Source organism: Varanus komodoensis, unplaced genomic scaffold (assembly GCF_004798865.1).
Source record: "Varanus komodoensis strain SLA01 unplaced genomic scaffold, ASM479886v1 scaffold1, whole genome shotgun sequence".
NCBI lineage: Eukaryota > Metazoa > Chordata > Lepidosauria > Squamata > Varanidae > Varanus > Varanus komodoensis.
The window spans coordinates 114,296,797-114,322,529 of record NW_025335268.1 but is presented as its reverse complement, the minus strand read 5'-3'; the positions used below and the strand labels follow the sequence as shown (position 1 = coordinate 114,322,529).

Here is a 25,733-nt window from a genome sequence, read left to right as displayed (position 1 = left end):
TACCTGTAACTGTTATTCTTTGAGTGGTCATCTGTGCATTCATACATAAGGGTTTTTGTACCTGCATGGTGTCCAGAATTGGTGTTGTACTACATCAACAAGTAAGGGGCACATGCTCCATCCCACTCACCAATCTTGCCACAGCTATCTGGGCTTGGTGCATCACCAGACGTATCACCTTCATGGTGATCCATGTGGCAAGCAAAGGCAACATCCTGGCAGACTCCCTCAGACACTCATGCCTAGACACCTACAGATAGGAGCTGAGTGAGATGGTCCTGCAGGATCTGCACAGCCAGTGGAGACTGCCATCAGTACCCCAGTGTCAATATCTGGGGTGTGGACAGCTGACTCTACCTGGCACAGGTACCAGACCCCAAGCAGCTAGACTAGAGTCTAAAGTCCAATCCAAATCTTAACCAACAGCCAAGTTCCATTCCAGAAGTAGAAGAACAAGGTTAGTCCAGTCCAAGAGGCAAAAGTGTGGTCGGGCAGCAGCAGGGGCACAACAAACAAGGACCACTGCAGCAAATCTGGGAACCTTCCTTGCCAAGGCATCTTCTGCAAGAAAGAACCAGTTCTTATATAGCTTTCCCCCAGGGCTCCCAGGTGGTGTTCATGAGAGCCCTGGTAGCTGCAGTAGATTGAGGGAGTAATCCTGCAACTACCAGGGCTGTTATGCTGGTCCATGGCCAGCAGACGGAGCCCTGAAGCTGCCCAAGACCCTGACATCCAGAAACACTACATGCCCACAGTTGTGCTCCAGGGCAGGACAAGAAACCTCCTAAAATAAGTAGAACAGGGTTCCAGTCTATTTCCACTCTTCCCATTGATCCCTAAGGTAATCTCCAAGATCCAGAGGAACAAAGCCAACTTCATCCTCAACACCCCCTGGTGGCCATGGCAGCCAAGGTTTGCCCGACTCCTCTGGCTCTCCCAAGGGAACTACTCCTCCCTCCCCCATACCCATGATCTGTTGTCACAAGACAGGGGTCAAGTCCTCCATCCGGACATCAGGATCCTGAACCTCCTAGCCTGAAGTTTCCACCACACACATAAGTGTGACCCTACCATCCAAGGTGTCCACCATACTGAACGCAGCCCTTAAGCCATCCAGAAGAAAATCCTATGTGGCTAAGTGGAATGTCTTCATCACATTTGCCCACTGACAAGTCTGACTGTCTCAGAACAAATCCTCCCATTCCTGCAAACCCACTTCAGGGATGGACTCAGCACCTCCAGAACAAGGCTATTCTCCACCCAGAGCTGGCCTTTAGGCCAATGGTCACTTCCACCTTCCACCTTGATGAAGACGTTGTGCTTCCTGCCTTCTTTGTCAACCCATCCATGCCAATAGTGTCTACTCTGCATCTAATTGTAAGCCCTCCTGAGACCCACTGGGTATTGGGTGGAGTAAAAAATACCCAAATAAATAAATAAATAAATAAATAAATACATCTACTTGATGGCAGAAGAGTGCTCATCTTCTACAAGTCCAGAACTGAGCAATTCTGCCACTTGTATGCTATAAAGGGCAGAAGAAAAAGGACACTGTCTTCTCATAGAGACTATCCAAATGGGTTGCCGGCACCTGCAACCTGGCTTAGAGATCACTGGTCTCCAGCTTTCCTCATGACCCAGGACCCACACCCCTTGAGTCTTAGGCACTTCCATGTCCCTCCTTGCCAGAGCCCCACTCCAAGACATCTGCAGAGCAGCCAAGTGGTCAATCCCCTCAAGCACTACAGACTGGACATCTGAACAAGAGCAGACTGTGCCTTTGGCAGGTCTGTCCTCTCTTCTATCCTCCAATGATGACAGCTCCCACCATCCTCTACAAGGTAAGCTAGCCAGTTGCCCATATGTGTGATGCTCAGAGACCATAAAGAAGAAAGGCTGGTTGCTTACCTGTAACTATGGTTCTTCAAGTGGTCATCTGTGCATTCACACAACCCACCCTCTGGCCCTGCTTGCTGTCATCCTGTTTAAACAACACCCTTCTCCTTGCCTGGGGATGCTTGGGGCCTGGAAGGGTAGAGGGCCACCCCTCTCCTACCCCCTCAGTCTGAGACGCTTGGTGATTTGCATAGGAACTGAGGGGATGGGCAAGAACCCCTCTCATGGCTTTCTGGGAACAGGATTGGGAGGGGTTCCCACCCACAACTTGAACACTTGGCTTTAGAAGCTTTTCTTGATTCTAGATTCTGTGCAATCGCAAAAGCTCATACATGAGATGAACAGAGACCATGAAGAACTGTCATGGACTCTTAGACCAGTGAAACCACAGTTCCATTGGCTTTACCTAATTCCCTGTGGTAGCTCTATTCTTGTCTCTGAGAAACACTGGGGGCAATTGTTGCTATGCCAGTAAGCAGTGGAGAAATTACTGCCTTTTATACATTCACTTGTGACAAGCAACATACACACTCTGAATCTAATACACCCTTGATGAGAAATTGTAGCCATTGTGACTACATGTAGGGTACTGCCCACTACTGTCTTGGACAGACATATTTTAATAGAAACCAATAATTTCTAGTGCCCAAACAAGCAATAGACACCAGCAGAGAAGAAACATCTAATTGCCACCCACAGCATGTCATGTTACAAAGGCTGGATATGAAGCTTGCCCTTTATGTTATGGAAAATGAGGAATCTGATAACCAAGAAACAAGAGCTAATAGAGAGGTGTGTGTATGCACACACACGTGTGTGTGTGTGTTTTGCTTCTTCTTCCACTTTCTTCACAGTAATAATACACTTTACCTGAGAAAAGAGCCCAAAATGCAGTTGCATCGACTGATAAAATAATCTCAAAAGCACAGCTATTGCCATTGAATTGCCATTTTCTTCTCATTTCTTTCTTATTCCTCAAAGGAAATCTAAATTTTCAGTTATAGAATACATTCCCCATATCTTCAAGAAAAAATGGTGAACACCAAAGATGTTTTTAAATGAATTCCATGCTCCAGTACTTAAAGCATTTTAGCCTATTTTAACAACAAAAGGAATAGTTCAGAGATGACTAGATGGCAGCAACCAAGCAAAGCAGCAGCAAGCAGAAGACTGACATAAATGCTTTTCTAACAGGAAAGAACCATTGTATTCTTGCTCTGTTTTGCCACCATATGCTGCTTCGCAACTGCTTTGAGGATAAAGGATCAGTAGGCACGAGGGCTCTTCCCTTCCTATGGCATTCTTTCTCTTAAATTTTCTTTGTATGTGTGTCCTAGTTTATGAAAAGTTTGTTCACACTTGAAACTAATTCTACATTTAGATACTTAGCTCAGTTGAAATCCAGTAGGATGCATTTCCATCTAAGTTCCTAAGTTCCATCTAAGATCCTACACAGGATCAGATTGCAATGAGAAAAACAAATTATTCGATTAGCAAAACTGGGCTTCCCATCAAAGCCGAAGAATTTTAGAATGGAGGGAGGTTGTATAAATTGACCTTCAATCACCACAGCCCACCACAGCATGTAGCAGGTGATGTCTGCAAATTCAAGCTGCAGATGTATCTCACAAATGTATCAGTCTCAGCATAGGTCATCATACAGGGCAGCCAAGGCTGTTTCCATGCCAAAACTAAGCCTGAACTCCAAGTGAAATGCTTCCAGTTAATCAGTTTCATCCAAAAGCACCTGAAGTTGATTGGCAACCACCCTCCCTGGAACCTTGCCCAGGAAAGAAATATTTGCTACTGGCCTGTAGTTGTTCAAATTTTCTCAGTCAAGGGAGGTTTCTTGAGAAATGCTCTCTCTACTGCCCTGATAAAGCACCATGGGAGCACTCCCTCTCACAAAGAGGCATTGATGACCTCCCTGACTGAGCTGGTTAAACTTTCCATGCTGGCTTTTATATGCCAGGAGCGGTAAGGATTCAGTACAGAGGTGGTTGCATGAACCTGTCCAATCACTTTATCCATATCCTTGAGCTGTACCTGCTGAAACTCATCCAACAAAACTGGACCAGACTACGCTCTCGATAGCTGCACTGATTCAATTGCTGTAACTGTAGAGTCCACGCTCTAGCAGATGCAACAGATATTTTTTGGTGAATAGGTTACAGAAGGCCAAAGATGGTTCCAAGGTGTCCCTGGAGCAAGAGTGTAATAAACCCTCAACAACTTTAAAAGCTCTGCTGGATAGCACAGAGAGGATTGAGTAAAGGTAGAGAGGTTTCTTTGCTGCCCCCACTGCCTCAAAATATACCCAACTGAAGGCACATGCCAGGTTTCTGTTGCATTAACTGGGAGTTCTCCTCCATCTGCACTCCAGCTGTCTCCTAAGTTGTTTCATCATTCTCAGTTCCAGAGTGTACCACAAAGCTGTATGAGCTCTACAACAGAGCAGATACTTAGGAACAGTCATGTCCACCACTCTGGTCAGTTCCATATTCCACAGAGTGACCGGTGCCTTGACAGGAGCACCAGCCAGTGGATACACTAGCCTTCAGGGACAGACCATCTCAATGGGTCCTGCAGCCTTTTAGAGGGGGAAAGCCACCATAAGTCTAAATCTAAGCAGGTGGTGATCTGACCATGACAAAGGGACCAAGTCAAAGTCCCCCACACTCAAAGCACCATCCTCAATCTGGCTGAGAAGACCAAGTCACATGTATGCCCCACCACATTCACTGGACCAGTGACATGTTGGGACAGTCCCATGGCTGCCATAGTGAACATGAAATCTTGAGCTGCCCCAGGAGAGGGTGTCCTTAATGTGAATACTGAATATTTATTTATTACTCCCTAACAAGGCCACTTTTCAAGCTTGAACTAGACATTGTATTCATCCGTGTTTAAACCTCCAAAAGTTCCACTCCTCACCAAAAAGAATGCATTGGGGGAAAGCAGTTGGGGTGTATGAGTTTGCGTGATGAATCAGGGTGTGAGGAAAGGCCCTCCATTCTGGTACATCAATGCTTCCTATGTCCCCCTTCAAAAACTGCTTGTTGTGGTAGAGAAAAGGGCTTTTTGAATAACATGCATTTGTATATAATTTCTGTTTCAGTCCTTCTGAGAAGTTCTTCATGTATTAGGAAGATCTAGAACAGCCTTTTCTAACCTGGTGCCCTCCAGATGCTTTAGACCAAAACTCCCTCGAATTTGGAGAACTGGCAATGCTCACTGGGGCTTGATGGTACTTGCCATTCAAAACATCAAGAGGGCACCAGTTTGGGGAAGTCTGGTCCAAAGATTAAATCCCAGTTCTGTTTAAATCCCAAAACCATGCTTTGGAACATATGTGTGTGATCAACACAAAAAACAAGAAAATGTGATTCCAGGACAATTTCTATGTATTGCAAATAGGACAAGTTTTTTGTAGCTCAGCTACCCAGATTATGGTCTAGTTATTTATTACCCATCTGCATTCAGAGACCTGAGTCCCCCTTTGCAGGAGGAAAGAAAAATCACAATGACTACATCTTCATAGCAAGTTTTTTCCAATAATACTTTAGGCACCAGAAAGGAAGTAACAGGTTTTCAGCAGGCCTTGCTGAACTATTAACATATCCTCAGTGCAGTGCATAGTTGTATCCTGGAATTTTGTAAGTCAGATCCTAGATTTTGTAACTCAAATCATAGATTTGAAAAGACATGGGCAACTTTCCTGAACCTTAAATTAGGAAAGTATTCTTCACAGTTTGTGCTGTGAAGAACAAGTTTATACACAAGCTTTCCCCAGTCTGGTGCTTTTCAGATGTGCTGGATATAGTTCCCATCATTAGGGGTTAAGGGAGTTGTAGACTATTAGAGCTGAAGGACAGAATATTGAGAAGGTTGCTATACATGGTTCAAAACTGATGCTACCACTGAGTAGCTGATTTGCAGATAAAATTATTCATATTCAGGGCAATATGAGGTGTTGTAAATTAGGATCTGTGTAAGATACCACATTTGTCCAATTTATCTGGGTAGGGCAGAAAAATCTGCCTTTCATAGAAAATAAAAGTTTCCTGTCTACTGCGGGTAATTAAGGAAGTTGCTTCTCCTGATTCTAATTTGTTCAGGCAGGCCCGTAGCCCTGGATTCCTTGGCTGCTGGTGTCCAAGTAACCACAGTGCCTGTCAGCATCTTTCTCTTACAAAATGTAGCTGGAAACTTCCACTGCCACAGAGATGGTGACCTTTCTCTTTACAGTACAGCACATGCACTCCAAAATCTGAGCTGACTTCTAGAGGATGAAATGGATTTCAGAGGAGGGGATTCTGTAAGCAGTCTTGGGTTTCTAGCAGGAAAAAAGGGCAAGATGTAAAATGAATACATTAAATCATTTTCAAAGTGCTGCCTGCTATATGAAGTCCTGCAGGACTACAAAATACCCCTGCCTAACCAACATCATATTTCTTGATTTTTTTAGTGCAAGTAACTAAGCCTTAGAAAAGTCAGTTCAGCCTTTTCGAATAGTTAAAAAATGCAAAAAAAGGCAGGAATCCACCAAATCATGAATGGACAGAAAGAAGAAAGTGTGGGCATCAGGAATATGCCAAAGAGATTGATCTGGCCTCCAGGCCTGAGATTCTGCAACCATGATTAGAAACATAGAAACAAAGCGAGTCAGAAGGGGTCTCCTGGACCATCTAGTGTGACCCCTGGCTCCAGTCAGCTCCGCTCATGTAATCCCCAGCATGTGGTTGTCCAATCTTTCCTTGAACACCCTAATTGATGGGGCCTCAACCACCTCCCTTGGAAGCCCATGTCAGGAAGTACTTCCTGCCATCACACCTGAAGCCTGGTTCCTTGAACTTTGCTCCATTGGAACGCATCCTGCCCTCCACTGCAGGGAAGAATAGATCACGGCCCTCCTCCACATGACATCCCCTCACATACCTGTGAGTTGCTAAAAGATCACCTCAGAGTCGCCTCTTCTCCAGGCTGAAAAGACCAAGTTCTTTCAATTTCTACTCATATGTCATCCCTCCCAACTGAGTTACCATTTTTGTGAACCTGCGCTGAAATGATTCTAACCTAGCTATGTCTCTCCTATAATGTGGAGCCCAGAACTGGACACATTACTCCGATTGTGGGTGCACCAAACTCATGTAGAGCAGTATCCTTCCTTGATCTGGAAATCACATTTCTGCCTATACATCCAAGGGTGGCATTTCCTTCCTTAACCACTGCATCAATCTGCTGGCTCATGTTCAGCTTGCTCTTGACAAGTACCCCAAGATCCCTTTCACAAATGCTGCTCTCCAGCTACTTGTCCCAGATCCTGTGCCTGTGACAGCTGTTCCTGTGTCTCAAGAGTAAGACCTTGCACTTATCCACATTGAACCCCATCCTGTTGTTCCCTGCCCACTTCCATAGTCTGTCCAGATCCTTCTGGATCCAGAGTACTGCTTAGTTGTGGCCATTGCCCCCATTTTAGTATCATCTGTGAATTTGATCAGCAGACTTGTCACCTCCTCTTCCAGGTCATTGATGAAAAGATTGAACAGGATTGGTCCCAGAAAAGAGCCCTGGGGGACCCTGCTTGTCACTGGCCACCATCCCAATGATTCCCCATGAATAGTTACCCTCAGCTTTCGATCTGTCAGCCATGCCCTAATCCATTAGACAGTGCATCACTCTATCCCAAAACTCCTCAATTTCTCAACCAGCATATCATAAGGCACTTTGTCAAAGGTCTTGCTGAAATCCAGGTAAAGCACATCCACCGTACCCCCTCCATTTAGCCACCTCGAAACCTTGTCATAGAATTCCACAAGTTTCCTCTGGCAGAAACTGTTTTTGCAGAAGCCATGTTACATGGCCATCAACCTCCCTTCCCTATCTAGGGTTACTAGATCCCTTGCTATTATGAGCCTTTCATTGTCTTTCCCAGAAATGGCATAAGGCTAACAGGCCTGTAGTTTCCCATATCCCCTCTGCTATCCTTTCTGAAGATTGGAACCACTGATGCCACCCTTCAATCCTCCAGAACTTCTCCCATTTTTCAAGAGGCCTCAAAAATGAAGGCCAATGGACACAAGAGTACCCCTGCCAATTCTCAAAGTACCCTCAGGTGAAGCCCATCAGGGTCAGCACCTTTGTAATATCCAGTGCCCCGAGGAGCCCCTCAACATCTATGGGTTTACTCTAATCTGTGCCCCTAAATCCCTGACTTCATCCAATCCTCCATGTAGATCTCCCCCATCTTGCTTTGGAGAGAACACAGAGGCAAAACAGTCATTTAGCATCTGTGCCTGTTCCCTTCTATCAGTCACTGGATCCCCTTCCTCCTTATTAAGTGGTCCCACCACCTGTCTCCACTTCCTCTTGCTATTTAGATGTCGATAGAAGCCCTTTTTGTTGCTCCTGCTATTCTTTGCAAGTCTCAGCTCATAATCAGCCACAGCCTTGCAAAGAATAATTTTGCAACGGGCCTCCTCCTCCAACTACACTCTTTTGTCTACTTGCCCCAAAGCCCTATCAGGGTGGCATGGTCTTCCTTATATGTTCATTGTTTGAGGGATGGTTAGTGAGTTACCCAGGGAACCTCGTAGCTGAGCAGGAATCTGAACTCAGGTCAACCTTTTCTATGCCCAACACTAATCATACTTGCTGTAGAATTTAGTAAATGCATTTTGACATGTTAAATTCTGTAAAAGACCAGAAACAAGAAAAGTGGTCAGGATTCATCAAGAAGGACTGAGTGGACAGGCATAAAAACAAAATTCTGGGACTTACTGCAACATAAGTGTACATAGACTTACACGCTAAGAATACTAAGAATAACATGTTTTTTTGTTTTTTTAAATTGTTAGAGAAAATGTGCACTTCATAAAGAGAAACATTGGTTTGCTCCTGTCTGAAAATGAGTATATTTTTTGTCCAACTCCTGTTTGAGAATTGGGGTGCCAATGAAAATTATTCCATTATGGAAAATATGCTGCAAATGCCTGGTGACTGTTCTGATGCAAAACACAGCACTTCAGGTGTTATCAAAAGAAAAAACCTTCATATTTTCCTTTGTGATATGTTGCTGATTGCCATAGCAATTTTTCATCATTTCAGTACTTATTATGCATCATGGAGTTGCAAGGAGTTCTGTCTCCATTTATGTTGCTATAAAACAAGAGTGAAAGTTGGGGGCTGTGATGCTATATGGTGTCTTTTGAGCATAAAATGCCTACAAGACTCTAGCTGAGAATGAAGACTGTCATGTTATGAATCTTGCTTTTGCCTATTCAGTTTGGCCCATTTTTACCTTCTTTTTTCTATCAGGGTTGCTTCACCATTAGTTAATGACTTGCATGTATGGACTAAAGTGCTTTCTTTGGATCCATCATAGAGACAATGCTTTTCACTGAAGCAGACCTTGTTGCTTTAACTTTGGTTACTATTTTAGCTACAAAAAAGGATGCAATGCAAAATATCTCATTTTTGTATACTAAAGTATTTTCCTCTTTGCTTTGGATTCTTCTGCATGAAGCCTTTAATTTTTCACTTTTCTGAAGCTTTGCCTTCTAGATTCTTGATTAAGATTGGATCCGTTAAACAAGCTTTTTCAAAGGTTTTTCTTTCTTTGTTTTCCTGTATCTCCCGTATGCAAATGCTAGGTGAATTGTAGTATAGTGGAATTATGTAAACATATTAGGACAGGGGTGAGCTGCTCCAGTAGTGCTTGTAAGGGGATTTTCAATATGATGCCTATGGATAACTTTTTTAGTTTTTAAAATACTTATTTTTGATATATGAACATGGGTTTGAATCTGGCAATTATAATTTAGGCTTCAACAAAAGCTGATTAAATATCCAAATAAGAATTCATCTGAAGGTGGCATATATGTCCCACCCCTTCAAATATTGAAAGCATTGTATGAATCCATTGCCTTATAGAGGATGAGTGTTAGTCCTTCAAAATGTAATATCCAATTTTAGTTACCAAAAGATCACAGAAAATCCATTTACATTGACCATTTGTTAATTTCCATTAAGCAGGTTAGTAATTTGAAAGTGAATGCCTCAGTAAATATTAAAAACTGATCCAGTGCAAAATTTGTCTCTAAGCAATAAGCTTTCTTGAAAACAAAGCAACTACACATTGTCAGAAAACTTAGCTATATTTTACTGCAGCTGATTTGGACAGTCCTGTGTTAAAGAAATGTGGCAATGTACAGTAGACATGAAATTATTTTGCTAAATAAGATGTAGTCTAAGAGTCTGTCATGAGCAGGTCACTTCATAGAATAGTAGAGTTGGATGCCCTATTAGGCTATCAAGTCCACTTCCCTCTTTCCCTCTCCAGCAGACTCAAACAAAACCTTAGAAGTGAAGTTCTTTTATTAAAACTTAACAGGTTACAGAATACAGTGGTACCTCAGGTCACAAACGCCTCATTTCACAACCAAATTGGGTCGCGAACAGAAATTTCAGAAAAAAATTGCCTCAGGTCGTGAACTCCACATCAGGTGACGATAGCGATTGCACCTGTCTTCCCTGCATGAGTGCGACAGCAATCACACTCGGGGTGGGGGGGAGATGGCCACGATCGTACTGGGGGGGAGGATATGGCCACGATCGTGGTCGTGCTTGGGAGGGGAGATGGCTGCGATCTTTGTTGTTCTTTGTCAATTTGCTTCAAATTTTTGTGATTTAAAAAAATTGTTACAGAATGGATTAACCTTATTTACACTGAACCTTATGGGGAAATTTTATTTGGCTCACAACCAATATGGGTCATGACCAGAGTTGTGGAACGGATTAAGTTCATGAGCCAAGGTGCCACTGTAGTATAAATCAGAGTTGCGTTATCTTTCACAAGTGGTAGACACATCTTCCCATGTATAGAGCTGTATCCAGACTGAAACCTCCCATCCTTCCCTCTTTTCAGTAAAGTTTCTGACTCTACACTCAGGGTGGCTCTTGCTGCTTGAGGGCTAGATGGTGGGAACACTGGACACTTGTTAATTGGTCTGCCTGCATCACCTGACTGGATCAAGGACTCTCCATCTGCTCCCGCTCAGAAAAGTTCCCCTCCTTTTCCATGTTCTGCCAAAGAATCTTCACTAAGTAACCTTGAAACTGCCAAGTCTTCTGCTACACTTTGCCCTTTTACCTCCTTCTCAGAATTGGACAAATTTATCAGAGCAAACTGTAATGTGTGAGAGATGAATCCCCACTCCATACATACAGGTAGATAACAAAGTAGTGATCCACCAATTAAGTATTGTGTGGTGATGCTTGCAGCAATCACTTATATTCCCAATGTGTCCACAAAACCCAAAAGTTTGGGGACCTTGCATTACGGTTTCATGCTGCTATCCAGGGCTATATCAGACTTCCCTTGCCAAGGAAAAACACGTAAAAAGTGTGAAAATGATTACAAACCATGAGGAAGGTTCCTTGCCTAAAGCATGTGAAAACTACTGTGAATGAGGAATCACGAGTGCATGAGAAATGCCTTCCACAGAAAGACTTTGTCTCCTCTCAAGTTATTTACTTTCTTTTATGATTCATGCGCAATCTGTCTTTCTTTAAATCCAGATACAGAACACTGAAAAACAACATCTGTAGCCTTGTTCTCAACACTGACTAATTCAGTTTTCATTCTGGAATAATAAGTTCTATTCACAATGCAACATAATAGGGGCAGAATTTTCCTGACAATTTATGCTAGAGTAATCAAGCTGTGAATAGTTTTGAGATGGCTTACAGCATGGGTTTCTAAACCAGAACAAAATCTGTTCATATAAACTTGCATAACTTTGCAGAGGAACTTTTTTTACCGTTTAATGATCGAGAGTGAACATTTTTCCACTATGATGCCAGAACACCAGCTGCAATTAATAGTGGTTCTGAAGTTTCTACTTACCAATTACAAAAATTATGTTTGATTTCTTCGGGTCTTCTGTAAAATCTAGATTAAATTTTTAAAAGAAAATTAAAACCTGCTTGTACAACAGTTCAATACTTCTATAATGTTTATTACAGTGCAATATTATACATGTTTATGAAGAAGTAAGCTCCACTAAATTCACCAAGATGTATTCCTGGGTGAGTATAATTTCAAGCATAAATCATTTTTTTAAAACAGACTTGTATTTTCAACTGAAGATTTTTATCCTGGAGTATTAATTTACTGCTAAGTTGCTTGGCCACTTTTAAAGCTGTTACTATAAGAAAAAGGGGACGGCAGAAGATGAGGTGGCTAGACGGAGTCACTGAAGCAGTCGGCGTGAGCTTAAGTGGACTCCAGGGGATGGTGGAGGACAGGAAGGCCTTGAGGAGTGTTGTCCATGGGGTCGCGATGGGTCGGATGCGACTTCACGACCAGCAACAATAGCCCATAATAAAGGTATATATTTAATGTGTGTGTTGGCAAACCTTTTGTGTGCATATTAAAAATTTTCAATTTAAGAGTTGCTAAGAACATTTTGCCTGATATGCCCTCATTTTTTAAAAGCTCATGTGACCTACTGTGTTATCCAAACCATGCCATTCTAAGCCACAGCCAAACTGAAAGGCTAGAGAGCCCCATGGCCAGAGTGGCAAAAAGTGTTACTGCTTTTGGATGAAAGCTGGCAAACTGCCCAAGTAGCACTTTCTATGACTGTTTTTGGTTTCCCAGCATGCCCCTGCCAATGACGGGGGTGTGGGGGGATTACTGGAGTTGCTACATACTGTTTGGGACCTGGGGAAGGAGTGCACAATGGGGAGGGGGCAACTGCTTGCCTTTTTGTCCTCAAGAGAAGGTACGTCAAGAGAAGGTAAGTCCAAGTCACACCTGCATCGACTGTGGTGGTGGACAAGAATGAGCAGTCAAAAGGAAAGTAAAGTGAACAGCCTAGCAACCTCCACCCTATTTCCTCCCTCCTTTCTGGGAAGATGCTGGGAAGTGCCTGCTCCCTTTCTGTTGCCTGGTGTTCAGCTTGGAGCCAGCTCTTCCACTGCTTTCTCTGCAGTGGCGCCCCATCTATGGAATGTGCTCCCCAAAGAGGTCTGCCTGGCACCGTCGCTATTTGTTTTTCAGCGCCAGGCTAAGACCTTTTTATTTAAAACTTATTTTAATTGTTAATTTATTGTATTTATAGGATTTAAAAAAAATTAAGCCAAGATGTCACCGGGGTTTTTAATTTTGATTGTATAATTGTTATATTTATATGTTTTATTTATGTTGTGAGCCACCCCAAGGCTTTGTTGCGATGGGGGTGGCATAGAAGTGTTTTAAATAAATAAATAAATAAATAAATAAATAAATAAATAAATAAATAAATAAATAAATGGGACATGAGATATGAGCTACCTGGCACTGGCCTCCCAAGGCCAAAGTTGGGCATCTGTCTGTTCCTGTCACCAGTTCTGCCAGGTGGGAGGCATGGGCAACCTGGGGTTGGCACAGAGATAACAGTACCAGTTGGTTCATGCCCTCCCCCTGCCATGGGGAAAGTGACTCTTTTGTTCAATGCTAGCCAGCACAGTCCTAGGAAAAGAAGATATGTTGATGATACCCAGCTTGACCTCTCTTTTTCAACCAATCCAGGTGAGGCAGTGGCTGTACTAAACCGGTGCCTGGCCGAAGTAATGGGCTGGATGAGGGCCAATAAACTGAAGCTCAATCCAGACAAGACGGAGGTCCTGTTGGTGGGTGGTTCGAGCTCCTGGGTAGGTGACTTGGACCTTGCCCTGAGTGGGGTTGCACTCCCTCTAAAGGACAGGGTCTGCAGCTTGGGAGTGCTCCTCGACCCGGAGCTGTCCCTGGAAGCTCAGGTGACTGTGGTGGTGAGGAGCACTTTCCTTCAGCTTCGGCTAATCCATCAGCTGCGTCCCTACCTGGAGAACGATTGCCTAGCAACAGTGACACATGCATTGGTTACTTCCTGGTTGGGTATCTGTAACGCGCTCTACGTAGGGTTGCCCATGAAGACAGTCCGGATACTTCAGATGGTGCAAAACAGAGCAGCCAGGTTGCTGACGGGGACTGGGCATTATTGTCATATAACCCCAGTCCTCTACCAGCTTCACTGGCTTCCCATTGAAGTCCGGGCTCAGTTCAAGGTACTGGTAATCACCTATAAAGGCCTTAACGGCTTGGGACCTGGATACCTTAAGGAATGCCTGCTTCCTTATTTGCCCTCCTGCCCCTTGAGATCGGCAGCAGTGGCCCTCCTCTGGGAGCCCTCCGTGAGAGACATCAGGAAGCAAAGTACCCGAAGGAGGGCTTTCTCTGCGGTGGTGCCCCATCTATGGAATGTGCTCCCCAGAGAGGTCTGCCTGGCACCATTGTTATTTGCTTTTCAGCACCAGGCTAAGTCCTTTTTATTTAAACAATATTTTAACAACTCGTAATAATATTTATAGGTTTTATTTTTGCAGCCAGGGTGATTCTTGGTTTTTAATTGTATTATTATGTATTATGTTTATTTATTTTATGTAAGCCATCCCGAGGCTATAAGCGATGGGGCGGCATACAAAAATTCTAAATTAATTAAATAAATATTCCCCCTCTTGGGTTCCCTTCCCCTACCCTGTGCACCTCCTTCTTCCCAAAGAGGAGGCATGCAGGCAAGTGGCAGTGCCACAGATGAATATCCTGTGCTACACTGCCCACTCAGGATCTGGAGACACGAGCTTGCCATCCTGCCTGTGGCTAGTATGGTGCCTGCAGGAACTGTTGTCATCAAGGGTAGAGGACTGTAGGCAGAAACAGCATTCAGCTGGACCTCTTCCTGGGAGATGCAGCTGAATGCCCCCTCCTGCTGCTGAATGGTGGTTTGATGCAGGAATGGAAATCCATGGCACTTCTTTTCCCCAGTATGAACATCGGGTTCGCACAACACAATAAAGCAGTGGTAGCTGAGAAGCCATGAGTGGCTTGTCATGTTGTCTGAACTGGTTAACCAGCCATGCTGCTGGGTTCAGAGAACATGGGAGGCCACCATATGCTTACAAATCTCCATGGCTTATTGTGTTGTGTGCACCCAGTAGCCAGACTCAAAGACTTGATAGGAGCCATTATGTTACCCACAGTCTCTTTAGCCAGATTAAAAACTACTCAGGAATCAGTCAATGCATCTTTGGACACTCTATTACTATGTGTATTGAGGCTTAAATGCCATTTTGAGCCCTGGAGGTGCTGAGTTAGTAAACATTTGCATGATAATAATCATGAACTGTACCAGTGACATCTCCTTCCATGCTGAGGAGTTTCCAGCTGTGTTCAAGAAGTCCATGCCATAATTCCTGTCCTCTTTTGAAACTAGGGCATGCTGGGTTTAGCAAGAGCTTCCATGTGACTTCTTAAGTAGCTGGAGTTTATCACAATACTGCTATGTAGGGACAAGGAATTTTTTTATGGATGCCACTGTAGTCTGAAAACCTGAGGCTAGTGGTGTCCCCATGCACATATTCATCATTGTCTATGGTCCACAAACACATATGTCTGCATGTACATATTCATTATTCTTACAATGTAGGAATGTGTACCTGTTTGGGCACATGCGAAGCTGGAACCAGACATAATTATATTCAGACTAGACAGACTGGAATTAATGGGACCTCTTGAAGAGCACAATCCCATGCATATTTCAACAGGAATAAGTCTACAGTGTCCAGCATTCCCTAGCTGGGGAATCCTGGGAGTTGTCAGACTTTTTTTTTCTTCATAAGATTATACTTTAAGGATGGCTGTGGACCTAACCTGCATTCTTTTATTTGAAAAGACTGCCCAGTTCTAGACTGTCCAGTTCTTACTAATAAATGTAGCCGCATATGTAGCTTTCACTCTCTCCTTTCCACTAGAAGCACTGGAGCTGCCCATTCATACTTCACCTTTCAGCATACATTAGTTGCATGGCCACATGCTATGACCTGCATATATACACAGAGGATTTGTGGAATATTTATTACAGTAGTCTGCAATGCACCAAACTCACCTCCTGCATTCTTTGGTCCACAAACACTAGACTGGTCATATGCCTGTTAATCAAATAATGGACATATTGAAAAAAATATTTCATGGCTTACATCTTCATATATTTCTAAATAATATTGAAAGGTGCTTTGCAAACTATAACTGCTTTTAACATTATGGTCACAATGTTAACAGATAAGAATATAAGAACCACCATGCTGGATCAGACCAAAGCTCCATATAGTCCAGTTTCTATTTACACAGAGGCCAAACACCTGCTTACAGCATCCCATAAGCAATATATAAATGGAACAGCACCCTTTGGCTGAAGTTCTCCAGCTACAGGTATACAGAGGCATACTGCCACTGGCTTAGCATGGTGTGTGAACCCAGTCAATTAGTTCAGAAGAACAGTGACGCATGGTGTTCAAAGCAGTTTGGAAGACACTTGTGATATAAAAAGGCACTCTAAGCCAGGAATTTCACTCATAATGCACAGCACTTCAAAGGACTTCCATAATAACTGAAAAGTTGTTGTAAATGTTTGAATAGTTAAGGATGTAATTGTTAGGGTATGTTTTCTTTTTTATTTTTTTGTAATATACACAATACTAGAGTGCCCTCAGATCCAGATATTATGAAGGTATATAAAGGACTAAATAACAAACAGGTATAGCAAGCAAGTAAAACCCACTTTTATAATATAAGATGTATATTGATTTTAATGTTATTTTCAAAAATATCCTATGATGAATGTAGCTATCTATAAAATCCACACGACTTCAGAAAATGCCCTATTCTTTTTAATTTATTTTAACCTGAAGGTTATTAGGGTGGAATAAGCTGCTTTTCCAAATTCTGCCAATTGTCATCATCCCCCTGGATCACTGCTTCTCTACCTTTAATGTTTATTTCGTTTGTTTATTTGAATGCATTGGTTATAGTAATGATTACAGAGCTAATGGTCATTCAGTAACAGTAAAAGTTAATCTACAGCATTTTCTTCTTCCATGAACCAGTTATGTTCACAGTTAAATCAATATTTTATAGTAGTTCATTTGGTAAAGTGGTGCATGAAATCTAAATTGATTTTCACTTTAACAAAATGTTCATAGCAAGTTGCACATTGCAGTGAAATGAAATACAGCCACTCAGTTATATGTGGTGATTTATGACTCACATACCAAGACAATTTAAATGACCCCATAACACAAATGCAAAGTTAATCTACGGTAATGTTTCTTCTTCTTCTTCTTCTTCTTCTTCCAGTAATCGGTCATGTTTACAGTTAACCAATCACACAGTGGATGTTGTATTTGTAATGAAAAGCCAGCCAGGATTCCCCACTCCCTTGGCCAACTGGGCCAAATCCTGCCCAGTAAATCTCTGACCCAAGAACCCTGGACCAGACACTGGAAACAAACAGAGGAAACAAACAACTTTAGTAAAAGGTTAAAATAGGGTGGAAGGTCTAAAATAAACAATCTAAAAGGATAAAAACAGGGAAGAGGAGAAAAGGAGGGGGAAGGGGATTTGTACAGCACCAAAAAGACAAGTTACAGCCAACCAAGAACCGCACTCACAGGGCCCTTGTTGGCCCACTCGGACAAGAAAACAACAAACAATGTCCAGCCTAGCCTAGTCACAGTAACTCTACCTTCTAACAGCACAGAAGATGCAGGATGCCACAGCAGTCTTCGATACAGAGAAACAGCAGCAAAACAGAACCTCTCCCAAAGGAGGAACAAAAGGCTGCTCAACACTTTAGACTTTGTTCTTCCCCTACCCACTGCCAACCCAGGTCAGTGAGGGCTTGGCTCTCAATCCAGCCATTAACTCCAGGTGCCACTTGTTAACTAGTCATCCCATATTATCTCCTGCCTCTTTGAGTCCAATTTGGAGATTTCTTGCCTCCCTAACCAAAGATGGAGGATGATGTGAATTGGTGTCCTGTGACAGCAGGGGATTGGACTTGATGGCCTTCATGGCCCCTTCCAACTCTATAATTCTACGTCTCCCAAAGGCATTGGGCACCTGATTCCCACCAGACTGCCACCTGGTATTTTCAGCATATTGTTACTTCTTGGATTAACCCCTTTCCTGCCTTCTGGAGCCTGGAAAGCTAGTTCACGTTACAGTTTTCCAGTACATTTATTTACTGAAACTTTGGCTGTGCTTGGAAAAGAAGCTTTCCGGATTAGAAAGTAATCATCCATAAATCTAACTTGTTCTTTTGTTACATACTTCTCAAATGTAGGTATAATGTAGAGAAGGTCAGTCAATGAGGCCAGACTGCCCCCTTCCTGCAATCTATTTTTCATTTTTGGGCTAATTGATATTTTCCACCATGATTTGGTGGGAAAGGAATAATATACACATGATTCTATCTCTGAAGTTAACTTTTCCAGCTGCCACCTGCTCTGCTTTCCCTTTCCTTCCCCCATCTTTGTTATTTTTAATATGCTATCTATGGGCCTCTGTTCAATATGGGCTTACTGTGGGGTTTTTTGTTATAATGAAATATGACCCTAGGTTCACCTGAATTTGACTAAGAATTACTGGTTCTTCTAGAAATTGTAAACTGCTTCAGGCAGTTTTATTCTTCTGAGCATTTTCAGCTCAGTATACAACTCAAAAGATACAAAAATCTATGTCAGATGCCTAATACTTACCTCCCATTCTCCAGATAGCTCAACATTAAACAGCAAAGTTTCATCTTGCAATCTGACTGTTTATTTGTTCAATGAAAAGGGAGGAATTCTGGAGAAGTGGGCAAGCTGAGTATCCTATATGAAGAAAATGACAAGCCTCACAAATTTATTTATTTATTTAGACCATCCCTTACCGTAGTCTCAGGATGGTTTAACAAATAATGACAACCCAGCATATTGGTTGTTGTTGAGTCAAGGGTTATTGTTATGTGCAAACCATGCACCATGGTTTATGAGTCAAACAGCAATCTAACCACTGATGACTTCCTACTCTGCGACCTTTCTCCATCTTGCTCCTTTCCCTACAATTGTTTGACTCCTGTTTTTTTCCTTCTGTATACCTGGTTCTTATTTAGTGGGTCATACGAATGAACAGCTTTGCCCAAACCACCATGCTATAATGGTAATTCATATGTTAATATCATGGTATGGTTGTTATGGCAAACATAACAGGGTTCTCTATCATATCAGTAACATATAAACGTTATCATAGTGGATTGCCTGGATCATGTGGGTACTATCCTTGGCAGAGTTAATATCCCATTGCAGAGGATGTATTGATATGGGCAATAGCAATAATAGCAATAATTAAAACATTAGTAATTACTGACCCAATGAAGGATGGGGAAGGATGCTAAGTGGTGGTAACTAATCACTCTTTAAAAACACAGCCTCAGACCCTGCTACAACTGAAATTTCTGCATGCATATACAGTGGTACCTTGGCTCACGAACTTAATCCGTTCCACGACTGGTTGTGACCCAAATTGGTTGTGACCCAAGTCAATTTTCCCCATAAGATTCAATGTAAATAAGGTTAATCCATTCTGGCCCCTCCAAATGTGGTTGTGAGCCAGTGTTTGGTCATGAGCCAAGTCAAATTTTCCCATAAGGTTCAATGTAAATAAGGTTAATCCATTCTGTAACTATTTTTTTTATCAGAACTTTTGAATCAAAGTGAGAAGAACAACAAAGTAACAAAGTACTGTGCAGTACAGTGGAGAACACTAATCTAGGTGGGGGGGGGTTATTGTTTTGAGGAAGAGTTTTGAGGAATTGTTTTGAGGAATAAGGACATTGGGGAGATCTCTTTCCGGGGTTTCCTCTCTTCTTTGGGCCTTAGCTGCAGGGTCAATTTTGGTGAAGAATCTGTGTATAGTCACTTGTTTTTTCCTGCGCTGCATAACCCTCCGGAAATGAGAGACCACGTTATTGTTAATCAGATTCAACACTCTGTTCGTTACATTTATGTGGGGGTGGTGCTTCTCAAAGAAACCCTGGCATGGATGCGCTCCTGCAGGAAAGACGGGTGCAATCTCGGCCATCTACCCCCCACCCCCAACCAGCACAATCGCAGCCATCTCCCCACCGCTTGGGTCACGAACTCCACTTTGGGTGGCAACCAAGATCACTGCCATCTCCCCGTACCCCCCACCCCAAGTGGGGAGATGGCCAGGATTGCAGTTACATTCATGCAGGGAAGACGTGCGTGATCACAGCTGCAGGAAAGACGGGCGTAGTGCAGCACAGCCGTGATCACAAATGTGTTCCCTGCATGAACGCGACTGCGATTGTGGCCATCTCCCCACTCGGGGGGGGGGGGAGAGATGGCTGCGATCTTGGTCACCACCCAAAGTGGAGTTTGTGACCCAAGTCAAAATCTTCATGAAATTTTTGTTCGTGACCCAAGGCGTTTGTGAGCCAAGGTACCACTGTATACTCAGAAAACCAAACTACAGTGCATGGGGTGGGAGTAGGGGCAAAACAAAAAAAGAAAAAATGCAGGGTGCCATTGGTGTCAATTGGAATAAAAAGATCTCCCACTCTACCCAGGCAGATTTCAGAGAAAACATTGTGAGCAGGAATGTTAGACCCTCTGCTGCCAGTTTTACCCTAGCATGTACTTATAGCAGGGTAAAGAAAAAGAAAAGCCTCAACTATACTCAATGCAATTCATACAACATCCAGTTTGACTTGCATTTCAAACTTCAGACATGTATCTTCTATGTAATGCATGTGTTTGCTACTAAATCCTCAAATGGGGAATGATATAACAGAGCAACCAGCAGCACACACGCTGCTGCAGCAATGCCATAAAACAGACATTCAAACCCCAAAAGCACCCCCTCTTCCTAATATAACATCAAATCCACAAAATGACCATATCTGAATAATATTAAAAGCAGGATTTTCTCCAATTCAAGCTTCTGTTCCTTGCATGCAGAGCTGATTTTTTTTTAGTCTTTATTATAGCAGTTCCCATGGTAACTTAAGATGAACACATTGTTTATAGGCTTCAAAAAATTTCTGTTAACCATCTTTAAAATTCTAGGACAGGTACTGTTTAAAAACCTTTATGATATATTAATAAAATTATGTCACCATGGCTATCTCTGAGGTTTTCTATTTTCTTATCAAAATCTAGTGAGTGGATATCTTTTATAAGCACTTATGTTGTGACAAAACAAACATTTAAAGAACAAGATTCCTATTATTGTTAGAACTACAATACAGGGCATGTGATGGAATTAGACGTTTTGAATGATGGCTATAAACCAGAAGACTATGCAGTGAAATCCATGCACAAAGTTAAGGCAATTGAACATCCTTTTTCTGGAAGTATTCTCCATTTTGCCTGAGAAGCTGTTCTTGAAACTTGAAGGAGCTTTGGGAATGGCCTTCAATGTACATCAAGCAGCAACATACAGAAAAATACATTCTACTCCACACACATTTGTATGTGCTGCAGGGCTCTTGGGTACTCAAGGGCTAGAATTCAGGTCTTTATGGAATCTTGTATATCTGCCACTGCATAATAGCACAACTGCTCAGCTTCCCAGGCAGTCTGACATCATTTGTGATAGGCATGTACTCTCCCTCTCTGTATGACTCTGTGGGAGGTATGTGTCCTCAAATCATGGCCTCTGGAAGCTAGTTTCCAGTGCTTTATTTCTTGCACCATGAGCATTCTGGAAGCTCATGAGGCCAGACAGACCATTAGGACAGGGGTAGGTAACTCAGCATTTTGCTGATTCAAATTGTGTGGGAGGTAGCATAACGACCCAACCCATTAAGGTTTTCAAGTTGTTAGTCCGGCTTCCTTCTTTGGTCAGGCATTTCTTTGGTCAGGCATAACAACTGTACTAACTGACAGTTAGGACCCCAAGGATATGGAATGGGCTTCCACAGGAGGTGGTTGAAGCCCCATTGGTGAGGGTGTTCAAGGATAGGCTGGACATGCACATGGCAGACATGTCATGAGTGGAGCATGCTGGAGCCAGGGGTCAGACTAGATGGCTCAGAAGACCCCTTCTGATTTGCTTTGTTTTTATGTTTCCAGTTTGGGGCTACACCTGGACTCATAACTGCCATTCGAGGCTCAAGGGGCTTTGGCAGCAAGGAGTGTGTACTATAGGTAAAAATTCTTTTAACTTAGCGGCAAACTCCTAGAGTGCAAGCCAACACTGTAGAAATGGAAGACAAGTAAACAGAAGAGATCTTTCCCTTTCTCTGTTCCAGTGTGCAGCCACCTTTTCCCTCATGAATATTTCCTCTACAAAGCCAGGAGGTAGAGATGAAAACTTATGGAATATAAGGGACTGCCCAAGGGGAGAGAAAATTACCAAAACTCGGGTGGAGGCCTCTTGCACTGCTTGCACAAGGTTCCAGATTTCAGACAGAAATCAACAAAAAGTAGCTTGTTTATCAGAGAGACCTAAGTAAAAAATAATTTTGAAAACAAGCAAAAAATAGAAATTCAAAGCCATACAGTCCCACAAGCTGTATATGTCAGCAAGATTAAAATTGTATCTAAATTGCTTAAGAAAATAATAAAGGACTTAGTCTACTGATGAAAAGAAGAGGAGTGGAAAAGCGATGTGAACCTTATGGGAGCCATTCAGAACCAGGCCCTCTCAATGGTCTTTCACTGAGCTAGGATCCTTCTCTCCCATCTTAATTATTTTCAGAACTTCTGTTTTCTTCAATACAGAATAAAAACAAAATTCTTTCCTTACAAATCATGAAGGTCCAGAAAGGCTGCCTGGGGAGATGCTGTTACTAATGCTAATCTTCGGAGTAAATTTCTGGAGACCTGCCCGTGTGGCAGTTGTTTTGGAAAGTATTGCTGCTCTATATAGTACTGTTTTGATTGATAAACATCTCATTGACATGAACCATGTATAAACCAGCAATGTCATCCCACTACTCAGCAGTGTACTTGTTTTCTTCTTAGAAAGCAGCACCAAGGGTTGGGACTTGGTTTCATATGATCACTGAAGCCCACTGATCACAGTGGAATGCAGCATATGCTGGCAGGCATTTTGAATATTCAACCCCTGACATGGGAAATTCATGGACTGTCATATTAGTCCAGCCTTAATGGCAGGAAGTTTTAGAGAGTTGAATAACCCATGAACAAACCCATGAATAAGCCATGATATGAAGCAGGGATTGCATAATCCAGTCTTCTAAATTGGGAAGCACCTCAAAGATGGTAGCTGTTACCTAAGAAAATGTGGTTATGTGCCAGTGACCAAAATATCATGGTCTATATTGCAGTTTAAGTATAACTTCTTCACTAAATAGTTCTAGATTCTGTCAGTTCTCTGATCTTTTGAAAATATCACATTGCTTATGGATACCAGTCGTCAGTTAGCTGTCAAAAATTGTGCAAAATATCTGCTAGCTCTCAACTCTTTAGTTGTATATGGTTGCTTAGAAACATAACTCTCTTGGTCTCATCTCTCTGACAGGTACTTTCAGCTATATATGACGCACTGAGATATAGATACGAATCCTCTCTTCTTCACTTGAAAGTCTCAGCAGAGAAACACTTGGAACAATTCACAGAATGAAGCCTGCCTGTGTCATGAAAAAAAGTCAGTGAAGCATTAAGCTTCTACCATAACCGCAACATTCTCATGTACCAAAGGCAAACTTTTTAAGCTAAAGTACTTTTATTTGTTTGTATTCTCAAAAGAAATTTGAGTTTACTTTTGCTTTTATTATGCCAAATATAAAATTTAGGTTGTGTTATAGCACAGATGGTCAGCCCAGTCTCCCTTCTCCCTATTTAAATTGCAGTTTGTAGTTTCATGGTCTTATGCTTTAAATCAGCTAGCAAACACACTTGTGTAACGGAGTGCTTTGCTTAGGAAAAATGCAAGCAAAACATTTGACATGTGTGTAGGCATGTGCATATGATGCAACTACAGTATCAGGAATCTGCTTAGACTGGAAAAAAAAGAACACCTGCTAACCTCTTTTCTGAATCGGTTTTTCTCTTGCCAGTTCTAATTAGCTTCAAGAAATTATCTGCTTTTTTAAAGTGCAGTGGGTACTCAAGCTTATATTTTCTCAATTCAGAAGTGAGCGGGCTGGGTTGCTGGCAACCCCATTGCTGCTAACCTGGCAATTTGCTGCCCTGTCCAGGGAGGGTAGTCAAATGTGCCCATCGGCATATGCCTGATTCATTTTCTCTATAAACATATAAGATGTTACAACTGACAAAATTAATCAGAACTTCACAACTTCCTTCTTTAATGAAATGGCAGGAATGGAAAGATAAATCCGAACTGGATTTACACGACTAAGGTGACAATATTGCCCCTTGAAACACTCTTCAGGAGCTCTTCCTGCATGCAAAACACATATTTTATAAAATGCTTTGTTGAGAAACATAGAAAAGCAGCGAGTCAGAAGGCGTCTCCAGAGCCATCTAGTCTGACTGCTAGCAGAAGTCATATGATGTCCAACACGTGGGTGTCCAGATTTACTTTGAATGGCCTCACTGATGTGGCCTCCACCACCTCCAGTGGAAACACATTCCACATCCTAGGTGTCCTAACCGTCAGGAAGTACTGCCTGACATCCAGCCTGAAACCCAGTTCCTTTTGCTTTGCTCCAGTGGATTGCATCCTTCCGTCCACCACAGTCAGAACAGGTCGCAACCCTCCATGTAACTATGAGATCCACTCTGAGTCTCTTCTTCTCCAGGCTGAAAATGCCCATTTTCCTCCATCTCATCTCATAAGGCATCCCCCACACTTCAACTACAATCCTTCTGACCTTGCATTGAAATAATTCTATCCTAGCTCTGTCTCTCTTATAATGTGGGGCCCAGAATTGGACACAGTACTCCAGTTGTGGGCATACCTGAGTCTTATAGAGCAGTACTAACACCTCTCTCGATCTGGAAGCCACACTTTTGACTATACATCTCTATATAAGCATTTGCCTTCTTAACTGCTGTATCATACTGCTGGCTCATGTTTGGCCTACTGTTGACAAGTGTCTCGAGATCTCTTTCTCAAGGGCTGCTTTCTAGCCACTTATCCCCCATTCTATACCTATGGCATCTATTCCTGTGTCCCAAGTACAAGACCTTGCACTTATCCACATTGAATGCCATCTTGTTGTCCACTGCTCACTTCCACAGCGTGTCCAGCTCCTCAGTTGTGGTCACCACCCCCCACTTTGGTATCATCCATGAATTTAGTCAGTAGACTGGTTACCTCCTCTTCCAGGTAATTGATAAAAAGGTTGAACAGAATTGGTCCCAGGACTGAGCCCTGGGGAACTCCATTCATCACCAGCTGCTATCCTGATGATTCTCCCTGATAGTCACCCTCTGCTTGTCATCCATCAGCTATGCCCCAATCCATCAAACATTGCATCGATCTATCCCGAAGCTCATAAGTTTCTCAACCAGGAAATCATGTGGGTCCTTGTCAAAGGCTTTCCTGGAAATTGAGGTAAAACACATTCACCATGTCCACCCACCCCCACACACCATCTAGCCACCTTGAAATCTTATGATAGAATCATAGAATAGTTGAGTTGGAAGGGGCCATGAAGGCCATCAGGTCCAAACTCCTGCTGTTGCAGAAAACCAAGTTGCATCATCTCACTCAGATGGGTCTCCAGTTTCTTTTGAATGTCTCTAGTGTGGGAGAGCCCACCAACTCTCAGGGCAACTGGTTCCACTGTCTTGCTGCTCTGACAGTGAGGAAGCTCTTCCTGATATCCAGCCTGAATCAGGGTGCTTGACTTTATTATTCTTTATTGCCTTTATTATTCTATGTCCTGCACTCTGGAATCAGGAAGAAGAGAACTTAACCTTCCTCTTTGTGGCAGCCTTTGAGGTACTTAGAGAGTGATACCATGTCTCCCCTGTTGAGC

At 42.7% G+C, this 25,733-nt stretch overlaps 1 protein-coding gene across 1 annotated transcript in view; it reads right to left on the bottom strand.

Moving 5' to 3' along the window:
* AK5 (adenylate kinase 5) overlaps positions 1-25,733 on the bottom strand; it is an 84,967-nt gene that overhangs the window by 5,796 nt on the left and 53,438 nt on the right. The window contains exons 9-10 of the mRNA XM_044440980.1: positions 15,864-15,906; positions 11,804-11,848 (exon numbers count right to left, since the gene is read on the bottom strand). Coding sequence (XP_044296915.1) covers positions 11,804-11,848; positions 15,864-15,906 — 88 coding nt within the window. The remainder of the gene's footprint in view (positions 1-11,803; positions 11,849-15,863; positions 15,907-25,733) is intronic.